The sequence below is a fragment of the Cololabis saira genome, chromosome 19 (assembly GCF_033807715.1).
Source record: "Cololabis saira isolate AMF1-May2022 chromosome 19, fColSai1.1, whole genome shotgun sequence".
In the NCBI taxonomy this organism is placed as follows: domain Eukaryota; kingdom Metazoa; phylum Chordata; class Actinopteri; order Beloniformes; family Belonidae; genus Cololabis; species Cololabis saira.
In genome coordinates, this window is record NC_084605.1 from 13,306,147 (window position 1) to 13,327,939 (window position 21,793).

Here is a 21,793-nt window from a genome sequence, read left to right on the forward strand (position 1 = left end):
CATGTGATAAGTCACGTGGTCAAAATAACACTCGCGCATGCGTGTTTAACTCCTAGAAGTGCGACATGCTGCCGAAGTGGATCATGCTAACTACAGTAAACTAAAACTACAACTACCAACTGGATCCCGAGTTGTTACAACATGGGACGAAAGAAACAAGGAAAGTTTGTGCGCCCCGAAAATAAGGGCAAAGACAAACGTCATGCCATGAAGGGGAAAACATTAGAGGCTTTTACTGAAGAAATGCATTCTGCTTTGGAAGGTAATAAACTAGAATTATATGTCAGTTGTTTGTAGGGTTGCCACCCGTCCCGTAAAATACGGAATTGTCCTTTATTTGAGAAAAAAATGTTGCGTCCCGTATTGAACTAATACGGGACACGATTTGTACCGTATTTTCATTAACTTTTACACCATATTCTAGTTGAATTATTGAAATAAATGAACCTTTACCCCAGATTCTAGTTGAATTATTGAAATAAATTAACTTTTACACCATATTCTAGTTGAATTATTGAAATAAATTAACTTTTGCACCATATTCTAGTTGAATTATTGAAACAAATGAACTTTTACACCATATTCTAGTTGAATCATTGAAATAAATTAACTTTTACACCATATTCTAGTTGAATTATTGAAATAAATTAACTTTTACACCATATTCTAGTTGAATTATTGAAATAAATTAACTTTTACACCATATTCTAGTTGAATTATTGAAATAAATTAACTTTTACACCATATTCTAGTTGAATTATTGAAATAAATTAACTTTTACACCATATTCTTCACCTGTAGGCTATATTATACATCTGGGCTGATGTGGACATACATAGCATAGGAGGATATTTCAGTTGCTAGTATGGTTGGCTGTCTGTACAGTCATGCAAGTTCAATGCTATTAAAGCACTTTAAACTTTAAATCAAAGCATTTAGTTTTTTCATATAAAATAAACACATTTTTATTCAGTTTAGAAGTTTTGGGGCTTTTTTTTTTGGCTCCTGCGCTGCTGAAATCAGGGCGTCCCTTATTTCTATTTCTGAAAGGTGGCAACCCTAGTTGTTTGTCTCTATCCCTCATCAACAGTTTACCTGTGTATTGCTTAAATAATGTGAGGGGGGGGCATACGGCCACAAAGCCTTGATAAATTAACCTCTTAAAGTGATAGTTTGTGCTTTATGAATGCAATGACTATTCGTTTTAAACTTGTATGCTGTTGTATTATACAGAAAGTAAACAGTAATTAACTGCTTACTCTTAAATGCCACAATGAAAAAAGTGCAACACTTTTTGGGGAGAAAAAAAGCGTTTTTCACCCTGACATAATTCATTTTTTATGTTTTAATTAGGGGTGTAACGATACACTAATCTCACCATACGGTACGATACACGATATTGAGGTCACGATAACGATACGATATTATAGCAGTATTTTTTTTAACAACCTTGCATGAGGAACATATGACTGAAAAAATTGTCTTTAATTTGAAAGACACAAAATACAAAACAATGCTGTGCATTTGCCCTATTGTTACAGTTTGTAACGCTTTATAACTGTTTAAGTTTTAAAGAGAAAGCCAGGCCAAACATTTTCCACAAACTGAACTAAAATGAAATGTCAGGTTTGCATTATGCATCTTCAGTTTCATACAAGTACAAATATTTTCCTGTGATCGGGACCGCAAAAGGATATTACTTTCTTCTGAGCGTAGTAAGATTTTGGTCCGCGAGTCGAGGACTGGTTGGCACGCGTGGTCGGATGTGCGTTAGTTAACTCAATAGATTAATATTAATAACACAATATCACGATACACTTTGTCACCTCCACGACACGTATTGTGACGGTTTTGTATTGCGAAATTTCGTGGCACGATATATTGTTACACCCCTAGTTTTAATTGATGAAGTAATGTATTTATTTTTCGCTATGATTATGCATCAGCGACTCTTCACCCAGAGGAGGGAGCAGAGGCCCCACAGGTGAAACTGCCTTGCCCCCTTGCCATGTGGGAGTTGGGCCACTGTGACCCTAAACGTTGCACGGGCAGAAAGTTGGTGAGGAAGGGTTTTGTACGCAACCTACGCCTCAATCAAAGATTCAACGGACTCATCCTGAGTCCAATGGGCACCAAGTATGTGACGCCAGCAGACAGGTTTGTTGAGTTGTTTCTTCTACTCTTCATCCACTGAATCCTGTTTAGTTAAAAGAAGAAAAAAAAAACCTGAACACCTATACTGTTCCACCACATGATGATGTTTATCATGTCACCTTATAGAACTGTCCACATTGAAATAATTTTTTAATATTAATAAGTTAGTAATGTAATCATTTAGTTTTCAGCTTTTCCATGTCCAGGTGTCTGACAAAAAACTGAAGTATCTAAATACATTTCTGTCAAAATAAAGTTACAGCATAGTCAAGCTTATTTATTTATGTATTTATTTATTTATTGTAGCATTCAATAACTCATTAAATGTGTTCTTATTATTTTCAATTCATTTATCTTTGTTATCAAATAGTTTGATAAGCATTTTCTTGTTGAACTTTATGAACAGAGAGATTGTGGCTCAAAGTGGGCTAGCAGTAATCGACTGTTCCTGGGCCAAACTGGATGAGACGCCCTTTAATAAAATGATAGGAAGTCATCCCAGGTTACTGCCATTCCTCGTAGCTGCAAACCCCGTCAACTATGGCAAACCCTGCAAGTTATCTTGTGTTGAAGCTTTTGCTGCCACTTTCTGCATTGTTGGTAAGTGTTAAGTTTCAGTTGTTTCAGATTACTGTCTTACCAGTACTTTCAGTATCTTTTTCCAAGTTCTGACATTTAAAATGTAAACCTGTGTTATTTTAGGTTTCGAGGAAATGGCACAGCTGCTGTTGAAGAAATTTAAGTGGGGGACAGTATTTTTGGAGCTCAATAAAGTTCTCCTTGGCCGTTATGCTGCATGTCAATCAGAGGAGGAGATGCTTTCTGTAGAGAAGGAGTATATCACGTCGAAACCAGACGAGGAGGAGTTTGGTAAACTTTCCATCTAGTGTGTCAATACAGTGCATCTTTTTTTTTATAGCTGTTAAGTGGTTTATGTGTCACTAGCTTTTAATCACACGTTTCATTATTTATGTCTTAGTTTGGCTTAATGAACAAGCTGTGGAAACTAGCTTGTAACTACTAGCCTAGATATCTAGATGTATTGCTGGCAAATTAAAAAAATTAGCTTTACATGTATGTCTAGCTGCCATCTGCTGGAGCTCATCACCCAAAAGTCACGAGCAGCAAATTAAATCAGTCTATCCTTGTAGAGAGAATGTCTGGGAGGATTTAACATGATGATGACACAACGCTGACGTTGTAATCTGGATGTAAACAGTATAGATGGCTGCTGTTGAGGTTTGAATCATCTTTGGCATCAACAGACTTTGCTTTTAGAATTGAACTGTAGATAGCACTCTAATCATTTCTTTGCAAGGTAGCTGTTTTCTGTTTTGCTGAAAAGCTGTGGTAAAAGTTTAATTTACTCTTCTACCCAACTTACTCTTCCATTCACCCGTTTTTAGCACTCAAAATGCATGACCTTGTTCGTAGCTCTGACTGGTTGTAGCGCTAAGCAACAGCGTGCAAAGGCAGTTTTCAGACCCTTGGTCTTTCCAGATGTGGGTCTGAGCTGTCAGGCTTGCAGGTAACTGCATTTTCAGGAAACTCAAGATATCATTTTGTTTCATTTAATAATTCCTGTAACACTGCTTTTTTTAGGCAAACAGACTGCTGCTGAATTATTACAGGGTGGGGGTCTTCCTCATCCCATCATATACTTTTTTCCTTAGGCTTTAGAGTTAAATAAATAAGTCATAAAATGAAAATATGATGGTTAGGTTAAGGTTAGGAAAGTGACTTGTGCCTCAAAATGTGATAGACAGTAGTGTGAATGTTTCATGTGGGGATTACTTACTTGATAATCTGGCGGTGTTAATTATTTCACATCCATAATTTGAATTTGATTTATTGAGTCTAATTCAGTCTCTACAAATCATAAAGTTGAAATTTGATTGATCTCTTGGTATTTTTCACACTAAGTTGCTGAGTTAAGTCCTGTATTGTTTAACCAAAGTTTTCTCTTAAAGAAAGTTGTCCATCTTGTCTTGTTTACAGACCCATTTGATGTTGACTCTGGAGTGGAAGTTAGGAATCTCAACAGACGTCAGTGGTAAGCACTCAAAGTTGGGCACAAATGTTTTGGCTGTACTGGAAGACTTTTTTTCTTTCCTTTTTTCCCCTTCCCCTTACACAGTAGAAATCACCTTCAGAACTTTATAACTAGTTATTGTTTTAGGGGAAAAGAAAAGTTTGTTTGTTTATTCGGTGGGGGGGGTTAGTGGGGTTAAATCATCACTGAAGTCAATAAAATATATTTCTATTCAGTGTACCTGAAGATGCTGATTCAAGTGAGGACACAGATGCATCAGAAGATAATGAAGATAAAGCACAAGATGAAAACGCTGATGATGATGACGATGAAGAGGGAGACTGATTCAGACATGACATGACATGACATGAAAAATATTTCTTTCTATTTTTACTTTGTAAAATGTACGTGGAAAAAAAATGAAATAATTTGCAAACTGTTTAGACATAATTGTTTTAACGGTTTTAACCCCCCCCCCTCCACACACACACACACAATACTTTTTTTTTTATGAAAACAGTAAATAAATAAAATTATTCTGAGAATTCAGAGAAGGATGAGGCTTGAAACTGATGATAAATACCAATGAATTACAGGCTGTCAGTCTGTTCTGCATTCTGTTTTTTGGAAATCACTGAATGGATACATGATTTAAAGATGTCTGTGGTTATGGTTTTTCTGTGCATCCAAAAATCCATGTTAAAATGATCCAAAGCAGAAAAACATGAACAGGATCCAGCTGTTTCTCTGGGTCTGAGCTGAAAGGATGTTGACGGAAAGCAGCTTTTCTTTGGTCTGATGAAAAATAAATTGTATTTATTTTTTTCTTAATCACAGAGACCTCTTTTGATGAGAAGAGGGTCTGTTTGCCTGATCCACAATTCTATAGGTACACATTAGTAAATAAAGTAAGGGTTGCTTATGCACATTATGTAAGGTGATAGAAAACGTATTGGAGCAACATATACCTTCTGCGCATAATTTTTCTCGGAACATCTGGCTTATTGTAGCAAGACAGTGCTAAATAGCCCCCATGTGTAATAACAGAACTACATAAAAAAAGATACTAAGTGCTGAACTGGCCTGCCTGCAGTGCAAAGCTATAACACTTTGAAATTGGATTACAAAACAAAAAGTACATTTTAGAAGACCACATACTGTTAAAATGCTGAAAGATGAATATCAAATGAAACAAGGGGGAAAAAAAATTAAATTCATGCTACACCAAAAAGTTACCCCAAATGAAGTGTTGTTAAAAATAAACTCACAATTTCATTTTTAAGTGGAAAAATGCATTTATTTTTATAAGATATCGCTGCTTTAAAGGAGCATGAGGCAAGAATAAGAAATGAGACTCATTAGCGCCACGACGACCGTCGGGGTTACTGCAGCCAACAGCGAAGCCGGCACGGGAGCGCGTGTGTAATCTCATGTGATTTTCAAATCAAGCTCTAAATATGACTTACAATGTTATCTTACCTGGTCAGTAGGAAATGAGCCATGTCAGCATCTGTTTTCAGTCCCAATTCAAGTTGAAGCTGCCTCCATGACTCAAACACGTATCCAATGTTTACTCGTGCACCGCCGAGAACGCGCATGCAGCGTCATGTGACGTCACATCCGCAGGACAGCGCGGGAAATTCCGGCCCGGAATTGCAGCACATTTTGCAGCACACAGCCTATTCAAGGCAACGGAGAGATACGCTAGAGGGCTCATTCTTTTTGGTTTGGAACGCTTCATCTGACATTATTACTAGAAAACTTAAAACGAATTCTTTTCATAAATCCTGCCTCATGCTCCTTTAAAAATGATTTATTTTAGAAACAATATCAAATTCCTTAATTTCAGTATTGTCTTATTGTCATTGTCTTAGTTTATATTCAAATAATTTGCAACCACTTTTATTTTTATTTCACAAAAGGTGCCAGCATTAAATTAAAGAGTTTAGTAAAGTGATAGCTGTTTTTTATGCATAATTATGAAAAATAGTCAACTTTTTCATTTTACCAGATCATAGGCAAGGCAAGGCAAGTTTATTTGTATAGCACAATTCAACACAACGTAATTCAAAGTGCTTTACATCAACATTAAAAGCAGCAAGACACAATTAAACAGTAAATAACAAATAAAATGATTAAAAAAGAGGTAAAATAATAAAAAGCACAAGTTATTAAAAGTAAGGGAAGTAGAGTACAGCAGTTAAGTATTTAATTTAAAGCAGCACTATGTAACTTTTCCACCTTAATATAATATTTCTAGAGTCATTGTGATGGTACATCAACTTACAACAGGTTTAATGACACCTCTGTCATGGTCTGAGGGGTCTGTATCGCCTTCACTTGCTCTATGTAACTTCGAGGTGGATGGTAGGAACCCTTCCACACTACTGGTAAAGCACTACCGCTTTTGTCCAAAGGAGCCGCCAAACTCAACAAAAGCTGAAAGTTACATTGTGCTGCTTTAAGAGTATGCTTCAGTAAACAGTAATGTAAGTTTAAAATCTTACTGCTGGTCTAAAAAGCACTGAATGGTCTTGGACCAAAATACATGCTTGATCTGTTAGTTCCTATGAAGCTCCCAGACACCTGAGTTAATCTGGATCTGGTTTGTTGTGGTTCCCAAGAACCAGAATCAAGCAAGGTGAGGCAGCGTTCAGTTATTCTGCTCCTCACCGGTGGAACAAACTTCCTGTAGACCTGAGGTCTGCTCCAACTGGCAGCTCCTTTAAATCAGGCCTAAAAACATTACTGTTTACTGAAGCGTACTCAACTCAAAAGTACTTTATTTTTCCGTTAGGAACTTCGTTGCGGGAGGACAAAAGTGCAAGTGCAAAAATCACAGTCCACGCATCCTTACATGCAGTACAATAATAAAAACAAATTCCTACATAAGCACAAGTACTCGTAGCAAGGGTTAAAAACAATCACATAGGCTACAGGATAAAAAAGTTACATGGGATAAAAGAAAGAAACAGGTCTATAGAAAAAGGAAAAACGGGTACTCTTCAATTAAATACTTACCTGCTCTACTGCCCTCTTTAACAACTTGTGTTTTTTATTATTTTACCTCTTTTCTTATCATTTTATTTGTTATTTATTGTTTAATTGTGTCTTGCTGCTTTTCATTTGAATTAACTTGTGTTGAATTGTGCTATACAAATAAATTTGCCTTGCCCTAGGCCGGATTATCCATATACTGAACCAGGCGAGCGCCCAGGGGCACCAAATCAAATGACTAACTGGACCATATATGTCATATTTTGTTATTTATCTATATATATTTGCTGAAAGAGGAGCAAACAGGCACAGCAGTAACCGATGATATAATAAAAATACATGAAAATAATAATTAAAAAAAAAGAATTCCATTTGAGTGAGTGCCTTAAAGGTATTGTGACATCATTTTTAACATGCTTTTAACACTATTAAAAGTCTTGGCCAACATCCCTCAAATGTGTCTAAAAGAGTGTAACAAGAAAAACTTCACTCTAGTACTCCATTCCTGGCTTTTTATTACAGTGTTTTTTTGCGCCGTGAAAAACGGGTCCTTTTTCCCCTTTCCTGTCAATCATTGCTCCGCTCCTCCTCCAAACCTCCTCCAACCAACCGCTACACACTTCTGCCGTCTTCACACACACGCGCGCACACCGACCACAAACACCGACACACAGCCCAGACAGGGCGACTACAGCCCGGGGATGAAGTCCAACCGGGACCAGAGGACCGGGACCGCAGCTCCCCGCGAGCAATACGCTCACAGCGGCGTCGGAGAGTTATGCCGCGTTCCATTTGTCCTCGGAAGTCGGAATTTCCCAGTTCCCAGTCGGAATTTTCAACTGGAATGCCCCTCGAAGTGGGATCTCCTACTGGTAAAGTGGGAGAATCTTCACCACCCCCGAGTTCCCAGTTCCCAGTTCCGAGGTAAATGGAACGCGGCATTAAGCCGGGAGCGACAGGCGAAGCATGCACGGAAAAGCAGCACGGCGAAGCAGACAGTCCACAGCAAACAATCATAAAAATAAAGGCATGCAAGCAGCAGTGTCTCCTTATCTTAAGTCCAGTCAGTGGCCGCGGGTCTTCTTAGCAGTTCTCCTCCGGTGATTAGAACAGAAGAGGCTCTAAACTGCTCCGTGTTAAGCCTGATTTATGGTTCCGCGTTAAATCGACGCAGAGCCTACGCCGTATGGTTCAGCGTACGGTGCGCGTCGCCGCGTAACCCTACGCCGTAGGCTCTGCGTCGGTGTAACGCGGAACCATAAATCAGCCTTTATGGTGCGCTGGAGAGGAGAGGAGGCAGGGACCTGGGTGGAGGGGGCGGTGATTTAGCGGGCCCTGACGTCACGGCCCGCCACCAAACCAGGTGCGCCGTTTTTGCACAGTTATGCGGAAAATCCCAGAAAGCACACAATACACTGAATGTTAAAAGTTTGTTTTTTTTTGGGTGTAATTGATGTCAAGACACCCAACAAAACACAAAAAATCAAGAAAAATGTGTTTTTCATGTCACAATACCTTTAACAACTTAACAACCTTAAATCTAACAGTCTACACATTGTTATTTTATAAATGTGCTGTTTCCTACCTTCACATCAGCTCATTCAGTAGGCCTGTTTGAGTCATATGTTGTAATAGTTTTGCATGTAGTCCTCAGACAGACCATACAGACAGACCGTGAGTTGTACTTTTTGTGGTTTTCCCAATGAAACGCTAATTCATTTATTTTGGTCTTGCCTGTACACAAAAAAACTGTGGAGTAAATTGTCCCGCTTTATTGTAGATCACATCTACCCCCAATTTAATTTGTGCTGGAAAAATGTATTGTTTGGATATATTGAATTTGACAGGAATCTCAACTGTAAATTTTATTTGATCAATTTGCTCGTTATTTTAACTAAATTCTATATCCACAGATCCAAATTTTTTAATAAAAAGCCGAATTTTCCGGAGCTGTCCGCATATATCAAACAATACATATTCTCCATATCTGATTCTGTAAATAAAAAAGCTGTTAAAACTTATGACCTTTGTAAGGTATATAAGATATTTGTTTAATTTTTTTTTCTTTGTCAATGACTAATTCCCCTGGCGTATTTGTGACTGTATAATTGTGTAGTTTATGTTGTTGCACATATGTCTGATGTTCAGTGGCGCCACCAGGGGGTGGCCAGGGGTGGCCACGGCCCCGCCTACGAATTTGCTGGCCACCCCACTGGCCTCAATAAAAAAAAAAAAAACACTTGCCGGTCACGTAGATTTTATCGTCAGTTATGTGTTTCATCCCAAATCATTTGGGCCAAATGCATATCAGTCGGCGTTTCTTTAAGTATTTCTGAGCCTAATAATAAAAAATGAATAAATTTAAAAAAATATATATATATTAAAAAAAATAAAAAAATAAATATATATATATATACATATATATATATATATATATATATATATATATATATATATATATATATATATATATATATATATATATATATATATATATATGCCTTAGGTTTTTACCAACATGGTATTAACCAATAATATGTATGCAGACAAGTTAGAAAGTTAAAAAAAAAAGTATTTCTGAGCCTGTATACTACAACAGTATAATAAAATCCTGTAATGATGGCTTTTAGTTTTGGTGTCCACCCCAAGAATTTAAGTGGCCCCATCTGGCCCCCCCTTGGAAACATGTTTGGAGGCGCCCCTGCTGATGTTGCTCTCAATTCTGTGTATACTTATGTCTTTTGCTTCAATAAAGTTGAGAAAAAAAAACAAAAAAAGTTCAGCGGGCTGACTGTGGGGGCGTGGCCAGCATGCTGTGACGTGTGTGTTGGGGAGGGGGCGTGGCCAGCAGGCTGTGACGTGTGTGTTGGGGAGGGGGCGTGGCCAGTAGGCTGTGACGTGTGTGTTGGGGGCGTGGCCAGCAGGACTCTCCTCTGCTGTCCTCCGGTAACATTGTTGTGGAGCGACGTCACAGCTCGAAAATGAAGGCGCAGAGGCAGCCATTACTGGAGCTTCTCTAATTATTTTATTCCAAATAAATACTCACGGAAAACTCCCATGGCAAGAGCTACCAGTCAGCTGGTGAGTGTTGCAACTAAAACGAGAGTAACTGCTCGAAGCCAGGGCCCAATACGTGCAATAATGAAAGCTTTGTAACAAGTAGTTTGGCACGGCCTCGAAATAGCATGTAGCGCTACGACTCACTAGCAACTTAGCTGCTCAATGCTGGCTACCACAACACGCGTGGTTATCACTTTTACCGCCTTCGGGTTTCTGCAGTCGGGTACTTTTCGATTATATATACAGCAGCGAAGCTCTTCTCCGCGGTTGGTGTTTGTTTTGGTTTACAAATGACCATTTTCTGCGGGTCAGTGAGTGCTGCTAACGTTAGCTCGGGTTCGCGCTCCCCACCATCGCTAGCCTCGCCGCGTCCCAGTTTCTCCTTATAACATGGTTTTCCTGCCACAACTTCGTCTACATTGATTGTCAGTTTAAAAAAAAATCGATATGGATGTCAGCAGACAAACTTTTTACTCTGGTGGAAGCGATATTTGAAAACGAAAGCGCTGTTTTGGAGTTGATGGTGTTGCCTTGTTTGCTAAGTTAAGGTGTTGCTAGAGTTTGTAGTTCGATGCCCGGCAGCAGAAGCTCGTGTTAGCCTCCTAGCAGGCTTTGGGTAGAAGAGGACATTCCCCCAGGCCAGCTGTTACCACAGTACTCTGCATTAGGATAATGTTAGTAGTCTAACAACTATTAGTACATTGGACAACTTTTACAGTCAAGTCCGGAATAGGCAGCTAAATGGCCACACCTTGCTTTTGACTGAAAAGAAGCTCAGCCAGCCGATAAACTGTATGTTTCAGTCTTTCCATAAGTTATAAATTACCAACACTGAAGTATGAAATTGTTGGAAAACACCAGAGGTGTTTAATCCAGGTGCCATAAAGTAAAAATCCTGTCCAGCAGTCGTTCCAACCAAATACCAAACCAGCTCCTCTGCAGGTAAATGGTAGGTCCTTATTGAAAACCCCTGCTCTAAATGTACAGGCTGATCCAGAAACACAGCAGGGTTTTTACTTTATGGCATCTGGACAGAGGTGGAAAGAGTACTCGACCCCAGTACTTGAGTAAGAGTACAAATACTACTGGTCAAAATTTACTCCGTTACAAGTAAAAGTAGCTCAGTCAAAATATTACTCGAGTAAGAGTAGAAAAGTACTTGCTTTTAAAGGTACTTAAGTGTCCAAAAGTAAATGCTTTTAAATTTACTTTAAGTAAGAGTAAGAGTAAATTTCTTATTTTCCACATCAGTAAATTACTATATTTTTTTCTAAATTAACTTAAGGATCTTTTAACTCTTGTTTCTGAGAATTAACTCTTTGAAACCAGCTGCACTGATGTGCTGCTTTTAGAACCACAATGTTATATAAAACCTGCAGAAACACCAAAAACAAATCAAATGAATGGGATCATAAGAGGACAGCAGATGATGCAGAGTTTATTAACAATCATGAACTGAACCAAATGAACCTGCACCATCCAACTAAGTCTGGATCCCCCTCAAAGACCACTGCTTTACAAAAAACTACATCTCTGCTTTCAATAACTCAATGTTGAAGTCACTTAACTTTACAGGAAGGACATGTACCAGTACAATATAGCAATATAGAGCATAACAAACTGTCTCCCCATTCAGCCATTCAGAGGCTTGACGTATTTCCGCTTTACGTACATCCCAGTGGAGAGCGTGCACTGTGATAGGTCTCCTCCTCTGACAAAATCAGCTTGTGTCCAATAGGATTTTAGGGAAGAAGAAAAAGAGCAGACCTGAAAGTAATGAGTACTTTTCAGCCTTCCTAGAAATTTACTCGAGTAAAAGTAAAAATATTTGTCTTGGAAATGTATTCAAGTAAGAGTAATAAGTACCAAAGAAATCTAATACTCAAGTAAAGTACAAATCCTGTGGATATGTACTTAAGTACAGTACTCAAGTAAATTTACTCCGTTACTGTCCACCACTGAAAACACCAGAAGTGTTTAATCCAGGTGCCATAAAGTAAAAATCCTGTCCAGCAGTCGTTCCAACCAAATACTAAACCAGCTCCTCTGCAGGTAAATGGTAGGTCCTTATTGAAAACCCCTGCTCTAAATGTACAGGCTGATCCAGAAACACAGCAGGGTTTTTACTTTATGGCATCTGGATTAAACACCTCTGCAAAAAACAACCAATTCCAATGTTGCAAACAGCAGCTGTAGCATTGTCTTCACATGCTTCTTCAGAGGGTGGGAATAACTGCTGGACAGGATTTTTACTTTATGGCACCTGGATTATACACCTCTGGAAAACACTAACAGTTCTGCTGACTGACAGACAATCGTCCTGTGCTTTCTTGAGGGTCTTCATGTCTGTTGGTGCGTTTAATGTTTTGTGTTAATTTCCCCCACGTTATTTTTTTATTATATGCATTCAAATGGGATCATTTCAATGTCCTTGTTGTTGAAGTGCTGCTGTCACATGCAAACATTAACCTTGACATAGTTTTTACAACTTGATCAGTGAAGGGTGGGACTACCAACCCCTGAAGCAGCTTCTTGAATAGTTGCATATCTTTATCTACAGTAAACATTGCCCTTTAAAGCAGCACTATGTAACTTTTCCACCTTAATCTAATATTTCCAGAGTCATTGTGATGGTACATCAACTTACAACAGGTTTAATGACACCTCTGTCATGGTCTGAGGGGGTCTGTATCGCCTTCACTGGCACTATGTAACTTTGAGGTGGATGGTAGGAACCCTGCCACCCTACTGGTAAAGCACTACCGCTTTTGTCCAAAGGAGCCGCCAAACTCAACAAAAGCTGAAAGTTACATTGTGCTGCTTTAAGTTGGCTTACTTGTAAGCCAAGATTTCATTTTCAGTGTTTCATCAAGAGTATTAAAAAATAAGTTTGATAAAGCACATCTGGAAGATGAATCTTGTTGAAGACAAACCTTTACTCTTCTAGTATTATTGCAGGTTTTCAGAAACAGTTTGGCACATCACTTATTTTGTACAGCACTGCCATAATTTCATTTTGTAGTCTACACTGCCATATTTTAATTTAGTTGTACATACATTTTTCAAAAACGCTGTCGCCTTTCAGAATTTTATTTTATTAACCCTAATCCTTCTGCGATAACAACAAATATACGTTTTCAAAAAGACTTCTAATTCATTTGTTTACATCATTGTTCGCCTAGGTCTTTCTTCAAAGGCTACTGAAGTGACACAGACTTTTGTATTATAATTGTTACATCTCTTGATTATATTTGAAATAAGTATGATGACTTTATCAATTTTGTTGATTTTGTTTTTAAAAGGGCACTTAAGGTTTAACTATAGTTTTAATAACGATTTGATAACTCAAGTTGTCAGTCATTAAAATATGAATCATGCATTTCTACTGGTTTCTTCCAATGCATCATACAGAGCATTTTGACAGTTTTTTGTTTGTTTCAAAAGATGACACGTTTATTCTTATGTCTCAGGTGAAGACACAATGTAAAACGCATAGCTTTCATTGATGGGAGGTGCAGCTAGGTAGTCTGTGCTGACTGATGTATATATTCATTGCTCATTCTCTTGTTTCAGTATGATGTTGTGCCCATTCAGCCCAACGTTGTCATCTGTTCCTGCTCACATCCATCAATGGTAAGAAACCACCCTGACTCCTGCTCGCCACTTGCTATCCCAGGCGCAAGCAGCAGTCACTGCCCTAGCATGGAGGGCTCCGCAGCAAAGGCTTGTGCTGTAGGAACATCTGCCAGCAGCCAGAGCTCAGATGTCCGCACGCAGCCAGCCGTCCAGACTCCTCAACCACGCAAGAAGAAGCCAGAGGACTTCAAGTTTGGCAAGATACTGGGAGAGGGCTCCTTCTCGACGGTATATAACTTGCATTCCTCTCTCTGCCTTTGAATTATACTTGGGTAGATGTTACTACATGCTAACATTCTTTTGATAAATGAACGTAGATGAGTCATCCCTTAGATTATTTAAAGTCAGTTGAGGAAAAATGGTCAATTGACAAACATGTCCAAAGTTTTTTCGATATTTCCGGTCAGACAAAAAGCAACATGCCAAGTGAGGTGTATTTTTATTTATTGAATTATTTTATTTCTTTTTTTTGTCCCAAGGTCGTCCTGGCAAGAGAACAGGCCACGGGGAAAGAATATGCAAGTTAGTATAAAGCACTTAGTTAATTTTGACTTTCACTCAAAATGGTGAATTGGTTGAGTATGCTCAAAACTGATTTTTTTTTTTTCTCCCCACTGCCAGTTAAGATTTTAGAGAAGCGTCACATTATAAAAGAGAACAAAGCCCAGTATGTGAGAAGAGAGCGGGATTTGATGTCAAGTCTAGATCATCCATTCTTCGTCAAGCTCTACTTTACATTTCAAGATGATGAGAAGTTGTGTATCCTTTTAACCAGTTCTCAAACAGTTTCATATTAACTTTTCAGATGCTTTGTGTGTTATTGACAGAGTTTTCCTTAACAGTTTTTTTTGTAGACTTTGGTCTCAGTTATGCTAAGAATGGTGAACTCCTGAAATACATTCGCAAAATTGGCTCTTTTGATGAGACCTGTACCCGGTTCTACTCAGCTGAAATAGTTTGTGCTCTAGAATATTTGCACAGTAAGGGGATAATACACAGGTAAGTGTTTTATTGTTTTTTTGTCGTTTTTTCCCCCCTTTTTTGTATTTTAGTGTATGCAATTATTTGTCTTATAAGTTACTTAATTGTTCTTCATTCTTATTAAATTTAGAGATCTGAAACCAGAAAATATTCTTTTGAGTGAAGAGATGCACATCCAGATAACAGATTTTGGGACAGCAAAACAGTTGTCATCAGACAGTAAACAAGGTATAGTTTTCACATTTGTCTTACTGATAAAACATAACCCTTAAGTGATGTAAATTTAGTTTCGTTTAATATTTATTGTATTAACTTGTCTTTGGGGATTCAAATCTATAGGCATTGTAATTATTTTTCAATTTTTCCTATTATTTGTACCTGTCAATATTTGGTGTTGTGAAATATAAGACCTACAAGCATAAAACATAAAGGTATGGCCACCAATTCTCTGATATCCCTGACGTGGAAGTACTGTATAGGAGGCACTGTAACTACCAGATCTCTAGTTCCCTATTATCTACTACATACACTATATAAGAAGAACTGGACATGTCCCTTGCAAAGTCTCTCATAGGTTTTCTGAAGAGTTCTTTTGAAGCCTCTTTTCCCCAGCACCATGTTCCAAATGAGTGGAAAGAGCAGACCTGGGAAGGTGGCTGAAATGAGTCCACTTTATTTCAGTCACACATAACTATTTTAGCGGGGCTGCTTTAGGTTATGCTAATTAACATTCGTTTTCAGTCATTCTGGTCAAATCTATCCAAACATTTTAAGTGTTCTAAAAAAAAAAAAAAGCAGTATGGTTAAATATTAGGTTTTGTTTGTTGGTTGTTTTTGTTATTGGTTTTTAGTGGAACATGCAATTTTTTTTCCTTTCACTGTTTTAACTTATTTTGAGCATCCAAAACATTAGATAGCAAAATGGCTTGGTTACAACTTTTTAATAACCAAAACAGTCCTGTTCCATATCTATGGTATAAATATATTGTATGAATATTTAGAAGCCTTAATATTTTAGTATAAGCATTCTTATTCTTATGCTATCAGACAGCGCTGGCCCTTAGAATCTGTTTGCTTTCCCAGTACTGCTCAACAATAATTTATTTTTTTATCAGACTAAATTATTGTACAAATATATTTGTTATCTTTTGTATCATTTTGCAGCCAGGGCAAACTCCTTTGTTGGAACGGCGCAGTATGTTTCTCCAGAGCTACTAACTGAGAAATCAGCATGTAAGAGGTAATGAGGTTTGATTGAGGTTATATATATTTTGAGTTTTAGTTATCTTGACATATAACCTAGTATTTCTTTTCTTTTTTTTAGCTCTGACCTGTGGGCTTTGGGGTGTATAATCTATCAGTTGGTGGCTGGATTACCACCATTCAGAGCTGGGTAAGTACGAACAATACAATGATGTACAGTTTACTTTAAAACATTTAATTTTGTAATGGCTGGTTGACGTTTTTTCCTTATCTACCATATTTTCCGCACTATAAGGCGGTATTATCTATTAAAATATTAATCTTTACTTCTTTTTTTTTTTTTAATCGGCAGTGCGCCTTATATTCCCAGGTGCTTTATGTATGAATTGTTCTTGTGCTTACTGACCTCAAACCAATTTTATGTGGTACACTGCGCTCAAAAAATCTGTCAAAATGTTTTATTGGGACTTTGGTAAGCGACGAAGCCGCTCTGCTTGATCGATTGTCGGACCATTCCCGGCCTACACAGAGACGTTGTACTAAAGTCGGCCCCTAGTTGAATATGGGTTGCAACATTAGACAAAGTTAGATAGCTAATTATGTAGTGCTGGCAAGCACTACATAATTACGGTTTCGGCCACAAATTTTCATTTCGGTGCATCACTAGTTAATTTAGCACAAACCCAATTTTCAAAACTATCGTAATCCAATTATAATCAAGTGTTGGAATACAACGTTGTTCCAACCTAACACTAACTTCAGGTGTCCGCTATCACTGGCAACGATGAACAAATCTGAGAACAGTACGTTGTACTACGCTTACCTCCACTACTTTTTATTTGTTGATTCATGGAAGATGAATGATTTAAAATGTTAGTGTATTAGTTACAACGGAACGATATTCTGAATTATTGGGAATGAGTTGGAACAAAGTTCGACTTACCAGACTGTTTTGTTTCGCTTTATATGTGTTTTATAATGTCTCTTATAACCCGGTGCACCTTATGTATGTAAATAGACCCGTTCATTGATATTGCTCCTTATAATTCGGTGCGCCTAATGGTCCGCAAAAACAGTATTGTAGTGTAAAATGTAATTTTTAGTGTATTATATGTCTCCAAACATGTTCATGTTGTTTCATACATTATAGAAATGAGTACCTAATATTCCAGAAGATAATAAAGCTGGAATATGAATTTCCGGAGAAATTCTTCCCCAAAGCCAAGGATCTTGTTGAACAGCTTTTGGTAGGTTATCAAATTTGTCCATATTTTCGCAAACACGTCAACATTTTGTGACATTTCACTTCTCATTCTTTTTTTTTTTTTTCATCAGTCATTGGATCCATCAAAGCGGATTGGATGTGAAGAGATGGGAGGGTATGACCCGCTGAATCAGCACCCATTCTTTGACACCATTTCCTGGAGTGACTTGCATCAGCAGACACCCCCTAAGCTCACACCTTATCTGCCAGCTATGTCTGAAGATGATGAGGACTGCTACGGAAACGTGAGATTATTTTATTATTAATTGATTTTATCATCCTCTAGATCTTAATAAATGGTTTACTTGTTGAGGATGCAAGATGGTGTCATTGAATGTTTCTCCAAACAATGAATAATCTACAAATTTTAAACCAACTATCATTATACTTTTTATTCCATCATCTGCCTCATCATGAATTTTAGTACGATGACCTCCTAAGCCAGTTCAGCAACATGCAAGTGGCCCAGTCCAGCTCATCACAGTCGCTGTCACCACACGATTCTATGCCGCCGCAGAGGTCCAGCAGCAACATTGAACAGTACATCCATGACCTGGACAGCAACTCCTTTGAGCTTGACCTGCAGTTCACTGAAGAAGAAAAGCAGTTATTGCTAGACAAACAAACCACTGGAAACCCCTGGTAAATACACTTTATGTTAGATTGTTAATCTTTGTGCATTGCAGAATGGGTGATTTTTGTTTTGTTTTTCCATTGTGATAATTATAGAGATCATAATTGGATTGTTCAAGTTTTAGGAATGTGAAAGAAAGAAACTTATGTTTGCTCTGCAAAGCTGTTGTGTACATAAGTGCGTGTTTAGCTACCATTCATAATGTGTTGAAAGAAAAATTATGGTTTGAGTGAAGGGAAGTGGGTGTTGGTAATCTGCTGTTGCTTATTTACATAGGCACCAGTTTGTGGAGAATAACCTGATCCTGAAAATGGGCCCAGTGGATAAACGCAAGGTCTGTGTGACTCTTATGTGAAAAAGTTTTTGGTGCTCAATGTAATGTATAATAATTTTAAACCTTTGCATGAATTTAAGTATTTTATGAAAACAAATTATTTCTAGTATGAGATGTCATTGTGTCACAAAAATGACTTCTGATTGCTGGAATTCCCTGTTGTGAGGAAAAGCTCATGGCCCCCTCTGTCGGTGAAATAATGTCTTCATGTGTACATTCCATTTCAGGGTCTGTTTGCTCGTCGGAGACAGCTGCTTCTTACTGAAGGACCACACCTGTACTATGTGGATCCTGTCAACAGGGTTCTGAAAGGGGAGATTCCTTGGTCCTTTGAGTTACGCCCCGAGGCCAAGAACTTCAAAACCTTTTTTGTTCACACGGTAAACAAGGATATATTTTTGATGTGTTTTGCAAATATTTCTGAAGCAGCATGTTGATACTTGCCCAGTGCTTGGAATCTTTTCACACGTGGTTTTCCTTCTTTTTTTTTTTTTCCTTTTTCTCCCCCATTTCATTTGATGTTTGCAGCCTAACCGGACATACTATTTGATGGATCCCAGTGGAAATGCAGACAGATGGTGCAAGAAGATCCAGGAAGTGTGGAGAAAAATCTATCAAAGGCACCAAAACCCTGGCCTATAGGAGCAGAATTCATTCTGTGTTCACTCCGTTTTAGCTCTGAGGCCAATCACTGAGCAGAGTAATACCCTCTGTAGTGCCCTTCATCACCACAATGTAAACAAACTCTTAGAGACGCTGGTATCTAGACCTTGTTTGTTTTCCTTTAGTAAAACCATAGGAAAAATACAACTTTGGATTCAGGGTTGCTTTGCTTGTTCTGTGTGCTCTCTGTGAGGCTTCTATTGCATTTTTCCATGTACGGATGATAAAACTTTCACCATGAACATCTGCTTTTTGTACATTGTGAGGGTGTGAGATGGGCTAGCTTGTCATGTAGAATGAGACAAGCTTGGGTACTGCTAGGACTATCTAAAATGCAAGGACTGGTTTCCTGCTTCAATGATACCACATACTTTTGTGAACCAGAGCCTGTCAAAATGTCAATTAAACCATATTCTCATCCTGCGCCATATGTGCAAGCTGTAGTAAAGCCCAACTGCTAGTGCGTATACTCCATAGCTGTAACAGATCCTGTAAACTGATTCAGTTTCACACCTTTACTCAGATCCTATATATATTTTTGCCAGAGCTCAACTATCCCCCCCCCCCTCCTCACTCATTCTCTTGGTACTTGCTTATTGCAGCCCAATTAAGGTCTCTGTAACAAAGTAGGGTGCTGGTCTGCAATGAGACATGGGTCTGATCCAGTCTCCACGTGAGCCTTCTTTAGCTGCTACTGAGGATGTTTTTGCTAAAAAGGGGTGGGTAAACATGCCACTAGCTTGTACTTTTTAATCATAACCTGCTTATCTTTCCTGCATGGCCAGGCCAGTTTTGTCGCTCAGCCTTGTCTGCTTCTCTCTTAGGGCACTGGAAATAGTTTGTTCAAGTTTAAAGGTGGGTATTTTTGACTGCATTTGCAGCCATAGAAACTACCATTGATAATTATTTTACTTTTTTTTTCTTTTTTTTTTTTTTTTTTTTTTCTTTCTTTTCAACCATTCACTGGCTATATGGTGTGACTTCTTTTTGTGGAATAGTCAGCTTATCTTCAGTATGTCCTATTGAGGTAAAAAAATTATAAAATAAAAAAAATAAAAGTCACTTCATGCTGAACAGAAAAACTCCATCATCAGAAATGGTATTTGTATCATTGTTGCAATCAATCGGAGAAAAAGCTGTTGTCACTGGACAAGATGGTTTAACTGCCTCATCAGGCTTCTTGGTCCATCATTTTTGTTTTCCCGTTCTGGTGTTTGGCCCAATAGAAATTAAAGCAACTGATTTAACTCATGCTTTTGTTTTAGCAACATGTATGATCATAATGCTTTTATTTTTCGAGATAGTACCATAAGGTCCCTTCCAAAGGCCCTTTTCCTTCAGCTGAGTCTGTGTGTGCAGTGTGTGACTGGAGTATAGGTGAATAGGACCCTGGGGCCCAGGGCTCGATGTGGTTGGATGTCAGTTAAAAGGATATCTATCTGATCTTAATGACAGAAGAAATTGCTGTATCTGTATGTTGAGGAAATGCCACAGAAGGGTTTTCCTCTAAATAACAAAATTGTTTGAATCAAGTCGATGGCAGTCGGTTACATGGTGTATGGAATACCCTGTATGGCTTGTAACTGACTAGAACTGTGATGTACAGATGATGTATTATTAAATCTGAAGCAAGTAATGCAATGATATTAGGATACAGTTTTTGTATTTTTATTCTTGTATAAGGTTATTGATGGCTATTGTTTAGCCTATAGTTCATTCTGTGTTATTTAAATTCTAATATATGAATCATATTTGGATTGAAGTCATGTTCAGGGGCCACGTTGTGTATGTATTGAGATGTAAAGCCTTTGAATGTGAATAATTATTGTAAACTATAATATTTTACAGCTTTTTTCTTACTATATCATACATTTTCTATTTGCTCAGTGATTTAATCATACTCTGATAATTTAATGAATATGTTCATTCTCTCTCTGATTATTTGTTCGCTAGGTCAGTAGATGTTGAATGACGAATTTTCCACTTAATGCTTGGTAGTCCAGTAATTAAAGCATGTAGGGATTTAGGCATTTAAATGAAAGCCATGTGTCCTGTCTTCTGTTAACTCCAGCCACGACACATTTAAAAAAAAAAAGAAAAACAGCTTTCAGTGGCGGTGGCATCCCACGTTTTGCAGCATGTAAATAAAGTACTGGCCCATTATCCGTGCTTTTGTGTCGTGAAAATGAATTTCAATAGACATTGGGGAATTTGCAAAGTTCTTTTGGTCTTGAATAACCTAAGATCCAGCGATGAAAGGCTTATTTTCAGACATTTGCTGACTTGTTAAGGCTGATTTATGGTACCGCGGTTGAATTGGTTTGATATTGGATATTATGAATTCAACACCCATAAAACTTGTGATACATACCACTGATTTTGGTCAAACCACTTGTGATGTGTTCATGGTCATCTAGACTATATATCACAAAACAGTAATTATTAAAAAATCATATATATGGGCTGATTTAATGTGGTTTAATGAATTCAACACCCATAAAACTTGTGATACATAACACCGATTGTTTTCATTAAACCTGATTAAATCAGCCCATAATATGATTTTATAATAATTACTCTCTTGTGATATATAGTCTAGATGACCATGAACACATCACAAGCAATATGACCAAAATCAGTGGTATGTATCACAAGTTTTATGGGTGTTGAATTCATAATATCAAATATCAAACCAATTCAACCTCGGTATTTATGGTTCCGCGTTACACGATTTAACGCAGAACCATAATTCAGGTTTAAAGGTATCAAAATATGTTATTCTCCGTATTTAAACGTCGGATTATCCAGATGGAAGGGGGGAGGGCTTCAGTTCAG

The 21,793-nt window shown here is 37.8% G+C and overlaps 2 protein-coding genes across 2 annotated transcripts; both read left to right on the top strand.

Annotated features, from left to right (window-relative positions):
• Positions 1-44: 44 nt before the first annotated feature.
• tsr3 (TSR3 ribosome maturation factor) lies at positions 45-5,461 on the top strand. The gene is made up of 6 exons (XM_061708408.1): positions 45-262; positions 1,947-2,157; positions 2,561-2,754; positions 2,857-3,024; positions 4,153-4,207; positions 4,423-5,461. Exons 1-6 carry the CDS (start codon positions 142-144, stop codon positions 4,529-4,531), a joined length of 858 nt encoding a protein of 285 aa, XP_061564392.1. The 5' UTR covers positions 45-141; the 3' UTR covers positions 4,532-5,461.
• Positions 5,462-10,114: 4,653 nt separating this feature from the next.
• On the top strand, positions 10,115-20,999 carry pdpk1b (3-phosphoinositide dependent protein kinase 1b). The gene is made up of 14 exons (XM_061707838.1): positions 10,115-10,264; positions 13,817-14,107; positions 14,359-14,401; positions 14,501-14,638; positions 14,734-14,878; positions 14,991-15,088; positions 16,025-16,100; positions 16,185-16,253; positions 17,214-17,310; positions 17,399-17,572; positions 17,752-17,969; positions 18,238-18,295; positions 18,523-18,675; positions 18,824-20,999. The coding sequence occupies exons 1-14, from the start codon at positions 10,241-10,243 to the stop codon at positions 18,935-18,937; spliced, it is 1,698 nt and encodes a 565-aa protein (XP_061563822.1). The 5' UTR covers positions 10,115-10,240; the 3' UTR covers positions 18,938-20,999.
• The last annotated feature ends 794 nt before the right edge of the window (positions 21,000-21,793 follow it).

Bases quoted from the DNA above. Each gene is read 5' to 3' on its own strand.
- tsr3 (XM_061708408.1), top strand. From the start codon at position 142: ATGGGACGAAAGAAACAAGGAAAGTTTGTGCGCCCCGAAAATAAGGGC. The intron at 2,158-2,560 runs GTTTGTTGAGTT...CTTTATGAACAG, and splicing joins TATGTGACGCCAGCAGACAG to AGAGATTGTGGCTCAAAGTG. The intron at 2,755-2,856 runs GTAAGTGTTAAG...GTGTTATTTTAG, and splicing joins TGCCACTTTCTGCATTGTTG to GTTTCGAGGAAATGGCACAG.
- pdpk1b (XM_061707838.1), top strand. From the start codon at position 10,241: ATGGCAAGAGCTACCAGTCAGCTG. The intron at 14,108-14,358 runs GTATATAACTTG...TTTTGTCCCAAG, and splicing joins GAGAGGGCTCCTTCTCGACG to GTCGTCCTGGCAAGAGAACA. The intron at 17,970-18,237 runs GTAAATACACTT...TTATTTACATAG, and splicing joins CAAACCACTGGAAACCCCTG to GCACCAGTTTGTGGAGAATA.